Here is a 17171-nt window from a genome sequence, read left to right as displayed (position 1 = left end):
TAATAAAAAGTTGTTTTTTGCACCAAAAAGGTGATTTCAGAACAGCTATGAAAAAGAAACTTCGCTTAAAGTAGATGATCAATTGAAGGATTATGCATACTGTAACTCCTGTGTCCGAATGTTTAGTTTAATTTCAGATTCAGATTTAAGATTTCAGATACTGGACATTAGCTGTAGATCCTTTTTAAAAGCCTGACATGTCTTTTGTCTTTCGCTTGCCCACTTTGTAGGTTATGAACACGTACAAAGGCTGCAAACAAAATAAGTGAAAAAGCAGTCAAGTCTAAAACAACTGTGAAAGAACAACATAAAAACAGCATGAACTATTGATTTTGATTAAATAAAATTTAGACAAGTCAAGTGCAATTTGATCTATAGATTTTTGTAAAAACAAAAGTTTGCCTCAAGTGAACATGCTTTGGGATAACTTCACACAGGACCACTAGTGATACATCAGTGAGATGAAATCAAGTGTAACACAAAACCAGAATAGAGTTAACTATCACAGTGAAACCGGTGTTAGAGCGCATCACAATGACAACAGTTCAATGATTATTTTCTGTTCCTTCGATGGTCCAAAGTGCTTCCATCCACCCAGGAAAAGTTGGATCTTCATGTTCCTAAATTTGTTATCTTGAGACAAAATGACTTTAACGTTGTGCCATTTATGTCTTAAATATTATGCAAAAATATAAAAGGAACTGGATCTTTGATGCTTACCAATAAAGCATCTAGAATAGCATCTGCTATTATCCCCTTAAAAACAAAAACTATTGGCACATTTGTTTCTGAAAATAAGTGCCATGGGGAAGGATGAATAAAGTAAAAGGAAGCAAATTTATTTTGTCTTTTCAGGTACCAGTCACACGAAATCCTGAAATGAAATGAAAATCTTACCTGAGTCTGGATGCGGTTTAAACCTCTGAACCAAAGTATTTGACCTCTCCGTAATTCCCTCTCTGCATGGTCAATCTCCTCGTTCTCTTCGTTTACGTCTTCCTCTGGTAGTTCATCTTTGTGAGTCAACTGGCCTGCCCGACGCAGGAAGCGCAGGTGGCTGTTGGGTATGGTGACAATCACCTACACAACAAAATAAGAGAGCATTTTTTAGTTAAATTCAAAAACTGAAGCAAAAGCCAAAGAATAAGCAGTGCATGAACAATAGGCAATAATTCATTTTAGTTACCTGTCCCCAGACCAGTTCTCCCAGCCCCAGAAAAACACACCACAACCATTTTTCCAGGCTCAGAGGTTGACAGCTGAATGGCTTCCCTCCAAACTGCACAATCACAATCTGCACAAAATAGTGCACAGTACGAAAAATAAAAATGACTTCCCAGACACCTCAATATGTGAAAAATCCTTAGATGATAAATAAAACACATTCACCAATAGAATAAAAAATATATTGCAGCTGTTTACCTGTATGGCAAATGTGCCAAAAACGATGGAGCAGAAAATTGGGTTTCTGAAGATTCCGTCAAAGACATTCCTCTCTCCGTGTATTTTCCGAGCATTTATCTCATTAAACAGCTGCATCATTACAAACGTGTTGAATATGATGGTGTAGTGCTCGGATGGAGGAGAATGGAGAGGAGCGTTACGACCACTGTCGATGTCAAAGATTTTCTCACCTGATGGAAACAGAGAAATAAAATAACTTCTTTAATTCTGAACAGGTATTTTAGCACGCTGTATTTTAACTGTGCGTACCAGCAAACAGCAGTGTAAAGATGAGAATGAGCTGATAGACGGCATGTCCCAGGATATTCTTGGTCATTGTGCTGGAGATAAGAGGCTTATTGCGACCATACGGTTTTCTCCTCAACAGGGCCTCTGTGGGGGGCTCCGTCGCCAAGGCCAGAGATGCAAAAGTGTCCATAATCAGGTTAACCCACAACATCTGCACTGCTTTAAGTGGAGAGTCCTGTGGAAATCAAACGCAAACTCCCACTGAGAAAACAAAAACTCCAATACAACTGTAAACATACAGTGGAAACTGAACCTTTACAAACAACACAATGATGTTTTTGTGTCATCATTCTAACACAAAAACATCATTTTGCTCATTTTGTAGAACATTTGATTACTCCAGTCACCTTATTTAAAACTACAGATTAGAAAACAGTAACACAATTCTAGCCCAACCAGGGGAATGCCAACACTTGCTACACTATTGCCAGAAAAGGAGATTGATACCCAATTAATGCCTCTTACCTGTGTGATGCAGGCTCCAGTGAAAGCAACAATGACAGCCACAACATTGACAGTAAGCTGGAACTGAAGAAACTTGGAAATGCTGTCATACACATTCCTGCCCCACATCACTGCCTTGACAATGCTGCTGAAGTTATCATCAGTGAGAATAATGTCTGAAGCTTCTTTAGCCACATCTGTACCAGCGATACCCTGAAAGAGCAAAAATGACCAACAATAAAGAAAACCATTTTTAATTTTTCTTTTCTTGTTCTGGGAACATGGATTGGTTTTAGGAAGAAATTTGATGAACAATATGCAAATAATAAGTAATAGTTCAAGGACATCATAATTTTTTATTTTATTTTACAAATGCTGATTAAAATAAATGTTATTTTGAAGTTTAGGATTTATTTTGTAATTAAAAGATCAAAAAGGGTAAGTAGTAAAATCCAGAAATGCATGTGTCGTCTTTGAGCTCATTTTCTTTAAATACCAAGCATGGCAAAATGAAAAACAGTTCTTAAGAATTATTATTAAAAGCCTAAAATCTTATTAAGAAGTAATCAATGGGACGCAGAGTAATCGTCAGAAGCCCCAAAAGTAGCAATGTAAAAAACTAAATACTCAGTTTAAGGGACAGCAAAAATGAACCAGAGAAACGTATTTTAATAATTTTTTTTATTCTCTGTATTTCAATTAAAAAATAAACTGGCGGTTCACAGAGAGCTCTAGCCAAGCATATTGATAGAAAATTGAATGGAAAGAAAAACTGTGGCAGAAGCTAAAAGTGTGGAGATTCACAGAATCCAAGTGCCATGTCATATGCTTTTGTTGGTCCACTTTGTTTCATCAAGTCATAATTTAGCACAGGAAATATTAGAGCCCTTCATGCTTCCCTCTGGTGTAACGTTTTATGGAGACACTGATTTCATTGGCTCTGGTTCACACTGGAAAAAGTCCCAGTATTTGTTTAATGACTATAGAATTACTGTGTATGGCTGACCAGCAATCTCACCTGGCTATAATGCTATGCCACTCTGACACAGTAATTTATGCAAAGCAAGCCCCAACAAAAACCCCATGTGCACATTCTGTCCTGTGCATAAACGTACATTAAGTAGGCTGATGTTGCCATTTAAGAAGTCCCTTTATGTCATTAGCTTTATGTCATATTCAAACTTTCTAAGAAATTTAATAGAATTTTTGGTTTTCATCAACTCTAAGCCATAATTAGCATGAACAGAAACACACACTAGAAACAGATTATTCTGTGTTTAATAGTGCTACATAAATTATATTTTCTTTTTGAATTGAATTGCAGAGAAACTTTTTCATTAATTTGATGCACCTGGAGGATATGATGGAAGAAACTAACAAAATTTAAGCTGTGTGTACTTTAACCCACAGCTAGGGGGCACACTAAAGCAGCAAATATAAAGGCATAGTTCTTGAGAAAATTCTAAATAATGCAGCAGTGGAAAAGACTGCAAATCAGGCTCAAATTAATATATATAATTAAAGCGAAAACACTCATGCATGGGAGTGTTTAAAACATTCCCATGCTAGTTTTATTACCATTGCAAACCCGACATCAGCTTTCTTTAAGGCCGGTCCATCGTTGGTGCCATCTCCTGTCACAGCAACCACCTGCCTCTGATCTGCCATAGTGCTGTCAATAATTCCTGTCAAAACACGCAGAGCAGAGCATGCAGAACAGTTCATACGATACGGCCAATCAGATTATTAGTTCTTGGGTCTTATTTAGCTAAAAAAAAGAAAACACACACCCAACATCACAAAATGTAAGTTTGAAGTAAATTCAGACACAATTCACTTTCCTAAAAACTATGCCACAAACTTACCTTTGACAAGTGTGTGTTTATCTGTTGGGGATGATCTGGCCAGGACTCGGAGTTTAGGCCACACCTTGTCAATACGCTCCTGTTCCACCTACACAAGTTTCATGATACACACAAACATTTGAAAATGAAGATAGAAAGTGGTTGCAGTTTAGATATTTTTCCATCATTTTGAAGGCTCTCATTTTTTTCTCCCTGTTATTTTAGCGACATCCTCTGTACCTCGCCTTTCTCATTACGGATCCTCCGGTTGAACTCTTTGCCATCAATGCAGAGGAAATCCTCTCCTGGATGGATGATGCCACACTTGATGGCTATGGCTCTGGCTGTGTTTATGTTGTCACCTGTCACCATGCGTACAGTGATGCCTGCACGCTGACACTTCTGAATAGCATCGGGAACCTAACGGGCAGAGATATGTAGCCTGTGATGCATGCACCAATTGTTAAAAATTGTCATTTTATTAAAGCATCAAAATTATTGTTTTATTTCAGTCACAAAACATTTTTGTAGTTGTGCTTCTGACAACTTATATAATTTTTGATCATGCTATAGTGTTGCTATATCCAGAAGGATATGTTGACTCTGTCTGTGGTGTGGGTACAGTTGGCCTTACGGCTTCAATCCTGAAATGAGCACACTGCAAAATAGTAAAGCTGCAAGCTGGTGAGGAAAACATACAATGTGGACCTAAAGGAAACTACGAACTATTTTCTGAAAATTAAAATAAGAATAAAGGTATGTAAGCATACCTGATATATCCGATTATATCAGACTAGAACTATTTTCTTCAACTATTTTTTTTATGAGAACTGTGTGCAGTGAAGTTTATTGTTTCCTGTAAACAGGAGTTTAAATGGTTAAATGTTATAAGATATTGTGCACACAGGGCACAGAGAAAAATCTGTGTTATCAACAGCTTGCAAAACAGTATTAATTCAGAAATACATCTTCTTCTTGGCAAAGGTCAATGTGGGAGAGTGCTGCTCTCCAAACCCACACATAAACAAATGTGTGCACATAAAGTAATGAGAGCCCACATTGATTTTTACAAACATGGAAGACTCTATTTCTATGTTCTTTTCTGTTTTAGGCACAACTACACACATACCGAAATGTGCAACTACACATTCAAAAGATTATATGTACAGTGGAGTGAGGAAGGTTATCCACAATAAGGAGGTTGACCAAACAACAACATATTTCTGTTTTGACTAATGTGTAGCAAATAAGTAAAACTTCCTAAATAATAAAACCTACAAGATTGGAAAATATGTAGAAGATCCTGCTGCATTCAATGATGCATTCATTGTCCATTTCGTCTTTCAGAAACAAACACAGAAGGTTAAGTGCGTCTCACTGCTTACCCATGAAAAACTTCTCTCAAGGTTGAAGGCCCTTTTTCTAATTTTTAAGCAGCTTTGGCTCTACTGAATAAATGTAGTTAAACTAAGCTACTCAAAACTAGACAAATTCCCTTAAAAGGACAAAAACATATATACAGTATATATATAATTATTTAGATTTGGTAGAAAATATAACCATTGTAGATCATAGTTTTTATTATTGCAAATAGGGAAAATATTAATTTTCTTGACATCTTAAGTGTTAATAAATGTAAAATACAAAATGGATGACAGGTACTTTTATTTTAAAATACAAATTAATTATGTTTGTGGCAAGTACATTATTTACAAATAAAATAGCATAGGTATTCCAGTTGAATTTCTTTTTTTAATATTATGAATGTCTAGTTGCTGTCAAGGTGTTAGGCTGCCGTTTGTCATTTTATTAGTCTTGAAGTTTTTTCCCTACAGCTCTATTGGACTTGGCATCTGAGAGAGGAGAGAAAGGAAAGAGTAAAACGCAGTCTGACCCGACAAAGGAGGAAGGCAAGAGTCTAGATGTTATACGGAAAAACAAGCCTCTTGAGTACCTGATATGGATCTGGTTACAGTCTCGTTCTCCTCCATTTCTCTTTACCCACCTTCCCCCACCTCCATCATTCTTACATCAATCTTATTTCTAATCTATTTATCTGTCTCAGTCTCTGTTTCTCTTTATATTCCTGTTTCTCTCAAAGTACTTCCTCCCAGGAGCACCCATATACAAAAGCCAGGGTTTATAACAACAAAAATTGAAATTCAGAAGGAAGAGATTTGCTGCTAATAGAGAAATAATAATGTTTACAAAGTTGTTTTACCTTTTATTCAGGAGGATTAAATCTTGAAAAGTCTAGACAGAAAAAGTGTACTGTAGTGCAACATTTCTTTGAACTGCTTAATTTTTAAAAAATGTCATATAGTGTACAACTTCAATACTAGTAAAATTGTACAAATGTTGGGGATTTATAACTTTGATAGCCTGAAAGGAAGAATACGAATAATTGTAGCCAAGCATTTCTCTTTGACAAGAAATAATTGTTTTCCTTTCTGTGCAATTTTTGTTTCAATTACACAAAGATACAAATACACAAATCCCTGCAAAACAACTAGGTTGATGCATAAAGTTGTTTATGTTTCACAAAGTGTGTTTATATTTGTTTGTGTTATTACAGATTTCTTTCTCGTTGGTCCTAAATTGACTCAGATACTTACTTAAATGAAAAAGAAAGGCTAATGACAAAGAAAAAGGGCACAATCAGATGAAAAAGACCAAGAGCAATCAAAAGAAGATGAAATTCAGAAAATAATGGAAGAAAACATGGTGGGGCGAGGTTGAGTAAGAGCCGTTGCTTCTGAGTGACGAGAGGGTGGAAAAAAAGATAAAAGGAAAGGGTTTAATAATGCAGTAGTCAGCTAGTATCCTACGTTTGTACTATCACTGGAGCTCTGTAAAGGATGGCCAGCTAATCCATTACACAAAAATACAGCACTCTAATAAAACATTACACATTTTCTTTAAGAAAAGCCTATCAGAAAATATTTTAGTGATAACCATAATCTGAATTCTTTAAGAGTGATATTTTCATAGTCCCTCCACACAGTAAAAGTTGGAAAACAAAGTCCATCCACCCATGAAGTCTCGCAAGATACAAGTTAGCAGCAGTTTGAACCGTGTGTTTGAAGAGATAGCAGATGAGCAACAATCATCTTCATGGAGTCGAGCACCAGTGGGTGCTGCCAATCAGCCAGAGAGGGTTAGGAGACTACAGTTGTTGAGAAAGACAACCCTCCGACCCACTGCAGTACTTGGAGGGGTTAATAAATTGCAACTCCCCACTTTGGCTAAAATATTCCCGAGGTACCTCTCAGTTCCATCTAGCAGTGTGGAAAGTGTCTACCATTGTAGATGAAAATCAAAACCAATCACATATTTTTCATCAAGAAAAAGAATGCCCCTCACTTTTTTAAAAAATAGGCTTCACAGACAGACTTTACTGATTAAAATATAATCAGTAGCTGAACAAATAGCTTTATTTCCATATTGTGCCTATTAAAATGTATTCATTCTTTTGGATGTTTTACCTTTTTATTGCTTTTACAAATTAATCATAATGAACAAAATTAAGTTTTTTTTTGACACAACAAATGGCAAAAGAAAGCTTTTTTTGTATTACCAAGGGACAACTGATTTCTACAAAATAATAACAAATAAAATAACATAACATAAGATATGTGACGCAAAAATATTTACTACCTTCAAGGCAATATTTACTAAATGCACCTTTGGCTACAATCAGCACGGAGTTTGTGTGGATGGGTCTCAATCAGACCTGCACATCTCGATGCAGACGTTTTACTCCATTCTTTCATGAAAAACACTAAAAGCTCGACTTTTGTGTGGCTCCGCTATAAATGACACTTTTCAAATTTTGTCACAAATTCTCTATGGAATTAAGGTCTGGGCTTTGACTGGGGCACTCCAGAACATACACCGTGCTGTCTTCAAACCATTTTGGTGTAGCTTTAGCTGAATGCTTCAAGTCTATCATTGGCTTTTGAACCAGCATGAAAGAAGTCAACTTATTTGTTCGAGTGACTTTATGACATAATTTATATTCTCGTGTTTATGTTTAATGCTTTTCTACAATATCGATTAAGTCCTTCAGTCAGTTGCTCTGTTTTTAGAGTGCTTAAATAAAGTAGTCCTGGCTTAGAGAAAGTATTAAAAAGTACAATGTGCACCTAAGACCTTACCTTTAACCATTATTTCATATAAACAATTTAAACCCTCATAAAAGGTGGCACATCTGGGATCAACCTGCTAATTTCTGATTGCATAGACACATTTTTTAACATCTACTTCACCAATATATGTGATATGCTCCTACCTCTGGTCTGACAGGATCCTCGATTCCCACAACGCAGATGGCTGTAAGGTCAGTGAGGATGTTGTTTTCATCATCCCATTTGGGCTCAGGATCACTGGCAAAGTCACGGTACGCCACACAGATGGTCCTCAGACCGTCACAGGCCATGGGCTCAATCACCTTCTTCACCATCTCATCCTTGTCTCTAGGCCGGAAAACTCTGGCCTCACCAACTTCATTCAGAATGTGACTGCATCTGAAACAAAACAGTAAAACCTGATAAAAGCCTGAAAAGTGTCTTTAATTTGTAAAATGATAAAACTATAGAGGAAAGATCTTCACTAAACCTCAATAAACAAGCCATCCATTCAAACATCATATCCATATAAAAAGTACTTTGATGCAGTGAAAAGCCACAAGAAAAATAACCAAAATTAACCAGCAAGCAATGCAAAATGCAGACAGATGCAGTGTAATGAAGAAATGTAGCCAATAAAGTATAAACATAGAGAGTCAAAACAACCCAAGATAGTGCCAGGATTAAACTTTGTATGGGTTACATATCATCACACATCATATCACTATTATTTTTGATTAATGTTAAGTGTAAATGAGCTATTAAGGGGGACAAATATCCTCCCTCCCCATCAAGTAATGTCATGTAGTATACTGTAAAAACACAATTTTGAAATTCCACTGAAAATTCAGCCTACATAAAAAGTCAAAAACTTTACCTAAAGTTTTAGCAGCATGTCTTCTTTAAACTCAGTTAGTCTAAATAAACAGTACCAAACTGCACTATAACTAAAATATCAGCGGTACCTTACTATATCCAATAAATTAAGAACGTAGCTGTTCAGTCAACTATTTACTTGTTGTAACAATGCTTCTGGACAAAAAAATTTTACAAAACATATTTCCCCTTAAACTGTGACGTGGCTTGCCCAGTTGACCATATGAGCTGTACCCATGAAAAATAATTAACTGTCTTTACAAATGTCCACCATTTAAAGAGAAACAAACAGGCCTTTTCAACAGGCTTAATTTTTGCACCAAGTACCCAGAATACTGGACTCACTTCTTGAGAACAATTTCAGAGGCTCCCTTGCTGTACATTCGGAAGCTCCCTTCAGGAAGTTTGATTACAGTGCTCATTGATTTTCTGACAGAGTTGAAGGTGTAGACTTTATAAAGCTTCTCCTCTGGGATCTGGTTTCTTATTGGCTGGTAGTCCCGTTTCAGGTCCAGGACCAATCCCAAGAGTCCGCATTCTGTCTTGTTTCCAACTTGCTTGGGTAGACCACCTTCCTTATCTGGGGGCTGAAGAAAAACAGAAGTAAAACACATGCAACTCTCTTTAAGTGAACTAAATCAAAACCCCAGACAAGGCATAAGAACCATTTTGTTCAATTTCATTCAGTTCGTTGAGATTCTCTTTCCCTTCAGTGAAATGAGACATGCCCAATGCAACACTTGAAATAGCTGCCGGTGATAACTGAGTAGCAAGCAGGTGACAGGATTAGTGTGTGGGAGAGCAAGCGATGAGATGAGAATCAAATTTGGACGTTCTTATTTCAGGCAAGCAGCTCAACCCTTCATGTAATTACATGTTTAGAAACATACAATTACTGTATAGGACTCAGTAAACATTCAAATGTATAACCAACAAAATAAAGCAGCATATTAGCCATCTTCTTCCTTTGCCTTTTCTGCTTATTGCTGTGCAACATCCTAGATTCAACACCATTCGCTTTCATAAACAACACAATGTAAAAACAACATTATTTCTTCAATTACTTATTCACTCAAATACTTCTCTCATATCCATTTCTTTTTTATTTTGTTAGTCAATCACTTCCTTGACAAAAAGATAGTTTAAACTGAGCTAAACAGAAATAAAAGTGAGATCAAAAACATAAAATATTAGTATTAACAGTAACAATGTAAGTGTGTTTGCACAGAACAAGAGTCTTTTCTGACATGTTGAGACATCATCAGCTGTAAACGTTGTCACAAGCGTATGGGGCAACAATGTAAAATGCATTTTTAAATGACTGTAATTGCAATAAAGAAACACAGATCAATAACTGCTTGCAAGAAATATAGCAAATAAAGTTATTGCAGCATAAGGAGTCTAAGGTAAGCAGTTAATAATCACCTCATAATTGGTTTTCAGTACAAGTAGAACAACTTACATAGCTTAGATTTGTCAATACAATTATTTAATATGGTTTATTTTCCATTTTATGATATTTAAATTGTCCCATATTAGGAAGTCTAACATAAAAAATAATAATTGTTGCTATATTTCTTAATGATTTTTGGTTCTTTCAGTTTGTGCCTATATAAAAAATAGAAACGTGAAGAAACTTGGTGCTATGATGTAGTGCTTTTTTTCAGCTCTAAAGCTGGAAGGGGACTTTGTCCATAGTTTTACAGTAAAAGATGCATGATGTTTCACTGACCAGTTCAAATCACGTGTGCATGTGGCCTGTGAGGTTTTACAGTACATGATGGACTGCTGTGTGCTCACTGTATGTGCAAGCGAGTGAGTGTGGTCAGCTTGTGTGAGGCGCAGCGTTCCTATGGTAACGCTGGACAAAGAACACTTGGCAGTTGAGACTTGAGAATAGAGCGACTGAGATTTCCACCACTTGGGGATTCTTACTCGCTGGCTCTGATTCTCTTAAAACATTCTCTCTTATTTCACTTCACACATGTCCTCAAATCTTTTCTGCTTTGCTCTTTATGTTTTTCCAACTTTCCTTTATTAGTATTTCCTGAGCCTTACTCTATTTGGAAGCTATCTGGATCCAGATATCTGCTGCTGTGACAGAAAACTAAATGTATTATCAATATTTCAGACAAACTTGAGCTTTAGTGACACTGATGCCCACACGTCTGGCCTCACAAGACACACTGATGAGCATGCAATTCACTGTGTCGTTTTTCATAACACTTCTACACACAATCACACATTCTGAAGCTGATTTAAATCACAGCCTTACAGTTCCTTGTCAACACAAATAATTAGGCAAGTTTAGATGTAATTTATTTATTTGAAAATGGTTTTTACATATATTATTAACACACTATGAGGTTTCTATTTTAATTTATTTCACTGCAAAAAATATGTATTTTTTTCAGTTTCATTAATCTTTCTACTTTTGCTATTTAAAATCATAGGTGACACGTTTAGTGAACATTTCAAATCGCCTTGAGGCTTATGTCAGTAAGTGTACAGTAACACATATTGAAAATGTGGCCAAAATCCAACCTTCCAGAAAGGAATTGTCACTTCCTGTTTTATGGTGAAGGATTGGTGAGAACGTCCTATAGGTTTTGGAGCATGTGATGTATTGATATTAACTGTGAGTGACTGCAGTTTTAATCTTAAACACAGAATGAAGCTGGAGGAGTCACCAAAAGAACATATGACCATGGACTATAAGTGTGCGGGGCTAAAGTGATGTCATCAAACTACCTCACCAGTATGTTGAGCAGTTATCATTGATGATGCACAGAACATTTGGTGCAGATCGGATGACGTATCACGAAGACATAGCTGTTGAAATAGTCTGGAGGAATAAAACTATGTAAAAACAACAAAAAATACCCTCAGTTTCTTTAAGATGTAGGAATACTTTAGCAAGACCTCGTTGAAAACACAGTAAGTTAAACATCCGTGAGCCAGTCACAGCTTTTCCATTTCTCCAGCTGAGAACCTGCATGTACAAGCATGGAGTTAAAAAGTCCTCTGAAATCACATTAATCATTAAAACCTAAACACCAAACACATCAACAAATTTAATGTATCTGGTTATTTTTTAGCTGTGTGTCATAAACACAGACAAGAAAATAAATATGTTATACTGAGTTTGTGTTAAATAACAGAATTAGTGCCTCTTCCTAATGACCAGTGATTACATCAGGAAGACACTGCCTGTCATTGGATAATGACAGGATGGAATAAATGGCCTCATGAACATTGTCTGGTGTGGTTTCAAGGAATCAGCTCTCTGCTGAAACATCCAGTTAAACAACTAAACCATAAATAACCACACAGTCTATCTTGAAGCTTTAAACAAGCAAGAGAAATATAGTTGATACAGATACAGAGAATCTAGTCATTGCTGAGTGACGACTGAGGAAAGAGAAACATATTCAAATAGCGATTATAAATATGGGACACAAACAAACATTGCTTTAGGTTTCCAAAGACCTCGTTGAGATTTTTTTCTTTATGCTAGTTTTACGCATGAGGATAGTAGCTGGCAGGAAACGCCAAGTGTTGGCATGACAGAGCTACTGCTGGCATGTCCTGGCCTGGATGTGGCTTAGGACCAGCTGCCCTCTCCCTGGTCCTCGGGTGATCCTGCAGGCAAGGACATATGCCAGAGGGAGAGCTGGCAACTTTACTTCCTATTCCACCCAGGGCTCTCCTTAATCCATACTTCATGTTCCTTCCTTCTCTCTTGTCATTTTCTTCACAGACCACCCGGCGATTTACTGCCTTCCTTGTGCCTCAATGTACATTTCGTCCTCTTTCTCAGTCTTTCACAACATCTCATTCCTCTTCTCTTGCTTTGGGTGACTTTCTCCTCAACCTTATCAATTTCCCCTGTTTTACAAGGTCCCCAATCCCTTAGCCTCCACTTCTATCTTGGTTTTGTATTGCATGAAGGACAGAATACACTGTAGCTTTCCATACAGTTAGACCAGCCAACCAGGCTAAAGCCTTGGGCATGCTGGGAGCAGAAATAAAGCCTAACAGTCTATTATAAGAATGCTTGTCATGCAGTTTCTCTCTTTTTTTACTGTTTTTCTTTATCTAAATCGTGCTGTGCTTCCCAATGCATCATCACATTACTGTCTTTTTCAAGGCACTTCTATATCCATTTATTACAATTTATTTTATCTTAACATTACTCACTCTACAACTAAAGTATAAAAGTTCCGATAAATTTTATTTAAAAACAATTTCTGGTAAGAAAAAAAAACACATTGACACTCACTACATTAGTATTTCCAAATACTAATTTGGTGTACTCTATCACTAATAACAAAATTAAAGTTACTAAAGAAAATATTCATACTATGCTTCAGGCTGTCTGAACATCCTTTGTTTCCACTGCTCTACAAAATTCACCATAGAAATTCTGCAGACGTTTAACTAAATCACCTATCAGCCTTTATGCTGAAATTGGATAAATTTTTTGCTATCATATTGCAAAGTCTAACACTGCATACTTACACTGCTCTGTGTTGACTAAATGGTAATAGTTACCAAGGTCAATGAATGTGGATCAATTGTAGCAAGAAAATTAAGATGTAGAAAAAGAGAGAGAAAGTCCATCAAAGTTATGCAGCTATTGAAACTGGAGCTTCATGGTGGTGCAGATGGTAGAACTGTTGCAAGAAAGTCATGCGTTTGAATCCCGACCTGCGGCATTTCTGCATATTTTCAGTGCGAATGTTCTCTCTGGGTTCTCCAGGTTCTTCTCACAGTCAGAAACATCAAAGTTAGGTTAAATTATACTATAAATTATATCCTTAGGTATGTATGGTATTCTTGATTGTTTCTTTTGTTTTGTTTTCTTTGTCCAATGACTCCCTATGTTGCCTAGTGATGGACTGGCAATCTGTCCCCACCTCTTGTGGCTCCCGCTCTATTTTATAGTCAAATTTAGGCTTTTATTATTGATCTTTAAAGTTTTACATGGCCTTGCGTCCTCATATTAATGTGGCCTACTTAGAAGTTACACTTCAGTCAGAGTACTACAGTCAACCAACCAGTTTCTATTAACTGCTCCAAGATCTGAGCTGAATTATAGAGGTGATCAAGCTTTTGCAGTGCTTGTACCAAATCTCTGACCAGGCTGCAACCCAATATTAGAATGACTGAGAGTACTGAATCTTTTATATCAATGTGTATTATTTACTTTTGTTTATGGGCTTTTAACATTTGTTTTAATGATATATACTACAGTACTAATAGCCAAACAACAAGCTGGAGCCTATTTTAATTACAAACTTTAAATTGCTATTTGAAGAAAGACCTTATCAATTGTTTTATAATAGTTCTACTTCTATCTACATGGCACAACATTGTTTTTTGTTGTTGTTTTTTTTTACAAAACACTTAGCTATTCCTTTATAAAAACAACACAATGGAAATGTATGGGGAGCGTTTCCACCTTTCTCTTCTGTGACCAAAAAAATGACCCGAGCAGGTGGCTAAATCTACGTGAAACTGAGCTCGGAGGACATTCACCCAGCCGTGCTAAACATACCACTGTGCTGCAGGAACACACACCTGTGGTCTGAGTGCTTACAGCAGAGATATGACAGATGTGTGGATGAGTGATTGGTTCATATTACTGCAAAATACACTCTGTTTTCCACAAACTATTTTAATGTCAATAAAGTAACCACTGGATGTGGTGTGCTACTATGTGAAATTAACTGATTCCACTGAAAGCTGTTCATCTTTGTGTACCTTGAATGAATGAAATACTGTAGGGAAATGTGTGTTCCTAGAGTGACTGTAGAGTGTGATCACCTATTCAGATTGTATAGATAAGGGTAAACTTCAAAATAAACAATATCCGTTACAAAATCTTAACGTGACTATAGAATTTTGTGCATGTGAAGCTTTTTTATGTGTACATTTTTCCCCAGACAACAAGGCCTTCTCCGGTTATTATTGCACCATGCATGTGCTGATTGAAGGGACAGTGATATAGGAGGAGCTATATTATGATGCCATAGAGCACTGGAGGCATTGATATGGTATCAAAGCCTGCCTCTTTTGCCTTTGTGCCTTTATGTGGTGGCCATCAAAGGCTCCCATAGCCATTTTTGCATCCCACAGGACTGGCCTCTTATATAAGAACACACCAGCAAGCATACTGCAGAGCTGGAGTGGCACTGAGGGAGTGGAGGCGGCTGATGGAGGCAAAAAGGAACAACCTGCATATTATTCAGAAATCTCTCTCCTGAATCTTACTTTTTGTCTGTTTGCCCCCTAATTAAGCTGTCATTTCTCATCATACTTTTCTTTTGCTCCTGTGCTTCACTATACTTTAAGTAAAGTAATATGATGGATCCTAAATGACAAACTGATAGTTGCCTACTACTGTCAATTCCTGGCAGTAATTCCTTCAAAAACAAACAGATGTAGCATACTTCTGGAAATAATTATGCAGGCCAATTTTGTATTTTTATGTTGCTTTGTCAAGTCACTGTGTAAATGCAAGACTAATGGAATACAAAGAATAAAGGCAGTATTTTATGAAATTATTATTGGTACAAAATTATCTTCCTCGGCATCAAAGGCAATTTACCAGACATTACTGTGAAAGAATTGCATAAATAAAAGCAGTTTTGGGATCCAATACCACTGACTTAAAACATTTGTCTGACTCAGATTTAACTCACAAATCATTTCTATTTGTTACTTTTGTAATACTGTAGAGGGCAGGAAAAACCCTAAAAACTCCCACCAAATGTGAAGCAGCAAAGTAACAAAACTTAACAGGTTGTTCACTTTGATTATACTAATAATGAAATACAGGTAACAAAATAGCAATAACATTCCTGTTTATTATAACTCCATCTTTCACATAACACGAGTTTTTGGTAATTCCTGCTTCACAGCATCGCTCTGCTCTGGGACCTCTCCACACTTCCATGCGTAGCTGTGTAATGCCTAAGGCAGGGTAGACGGCACCAAAGACCACTTAGTGTACAGATCAGAGCTACTTCTATGATAGACATGAAATTGATTAGGCCTGACAAAGTTTAGGGATCGAACTGGAGGGCGAGGGCAAGGAAGCTAGCTAAAGAAGCTGTATATGCAGGCCAAACTGATTGATCAGCTTCTGGGCACTAACGCTAAAATCAGACTCACATAAAAGCTAGGCTTGACCGCTTATGGTTTAAGTTGGATTAATAATGTCTGTAACAAAGACTCTTCCTTGCTAACTCCATGGGTTTTAAGGTTACCCCAAGGTTGTTCTTTGCTTTGTTAAAAGTAAGCTTTTTCAAGAACGAAGAGATTAAAATAAAACTCTTTTCAATATCTAATTGTGCAGCGCTGCAATATAGCTAAAAAAGTCTGATGAAATGCTGAAAAAATACTGACAGGTTTCTCAAAGAATCATATATGTGTGGTCATATGTGTTGTCTTACACAACAAGATTTAGAAGATAAGAGTCTAAGGGAACCACAATCATAACATTATTCAGTATTTTCAACCATTCTGTACACAAAGTATTTAATTTGACTCTCATTTTCTTATTTAAAGAATATCTGTTGACAGCATCTCATCACAAATGACTCACTACAAACTGTTGTTTATCAAACTATATACAATATTTTCCATTCAATGATTCTGCACTCAAACAAGCCGTGATCTGTCAATCTGTTATTTTAAATGTGAAAGATTCTGTCATATTCTTGAAACATAACATAAAGATTATAGAATAATAGAATAAGATCACAAAATAATTCAACTGATTTTGTTTTTTTAAAACTTATGTACTTGGTGTGAATATATGTGCTTCCATGCCGTGTAACTTTGCTGCTGCTACACCTGAATTTCCTCACTGTGGGACAATAAAGAATATTTCTATTCTATTATTTTTACTCTATTTTATTTCAGCTTTGGCAGTTAAGATATTTCAGATTCTGAACAGAACAAATCCCTTAAAGCATAAACAGCCTTTCCTTAAGCTAACTATGAGAGTTGTCTCACTGTCTAATAAATCTTTGTTCACCAAGTCTTTGTTTTGAGGACTCTGTAGATATTGAACCACATAAGAGTTTTAATCATTGCCTTAATTGTTTAACATTGTTGA

At 36.4% G+C, this 17171-nt stretch overlaps 1 protein-coding gene across 14 annotated transcripts in view; it reads right to left on the bottom strand.

The window, feature by feature from the left end:
• Positions 1 to 17171, bottom strand: part of atp2b2 (ATPase plasma membrane Ca2+ transporting 2) — a 140333-nt gene that overhangs the window by 10396 nt on the left and 112766 nt on the right. For all 14 annotated transcript variants that reach the window (XM_028002213.1, XM_028002217.1, XM_028002215.1 and 11 more), the window contains 10 exons: positions 9389 to 9630; positions 8332 to 8566; positions 4281 to 4460; positions 4062 to 4149; positions 3775 to 3881; positions 2218 to 2409; positions 1714 to 1927; positions 1423 to 1634; positions 1187 to 1294; positions 898 to 1080 (listed from right to left, as the gene is read on the bottom strand). In XM_028002213.1, the coding sequence (XP_027858014.1) occupies positions 898 to 1080; positions 1187 to 1294; positions 1423 to 1634; positions 1714 to 1927; positions 2218 to 2409; positions 3775 to 3881; positions 4062 to 4149; positions 4281 to 4460; positions 8332 to 8566; positions 9389 to 9630 (1761 nt within the window). The remainder of the gene's footprint in view (positions 1 to 897; positions 1081 to 1186; positions 1295 to 1422; positions 1635 to 1713; positions 1928 to 2217; positions 2410 to 3774; positions 3882 to 4061; positions 4150 to 4280; positions 4461 to 8331; positions 8567 to 9388; positions 9631 to 17171) is intronic.

Source organism: Xiphophorus couchianus, chromosome 20, assembly GCF_001444195.1.
Source record: "Xiphophorus couchianus chromosome 20, X_couchianus-1.0, whole genome shotgun sequence".
Classification (NCBI taxonomy): Eukaryota; Metazoa; Chordata; class Actinopteri; order Cyprinodontiformes; family Poeciliidae; genus Xiphophorus; species Xiphophorus couchianus.
The sequence above is the reverse complement of the archived record's forward strand: the minus strand, read 5'-3'. Positions and strand labels throughout refer to the sequence as shown.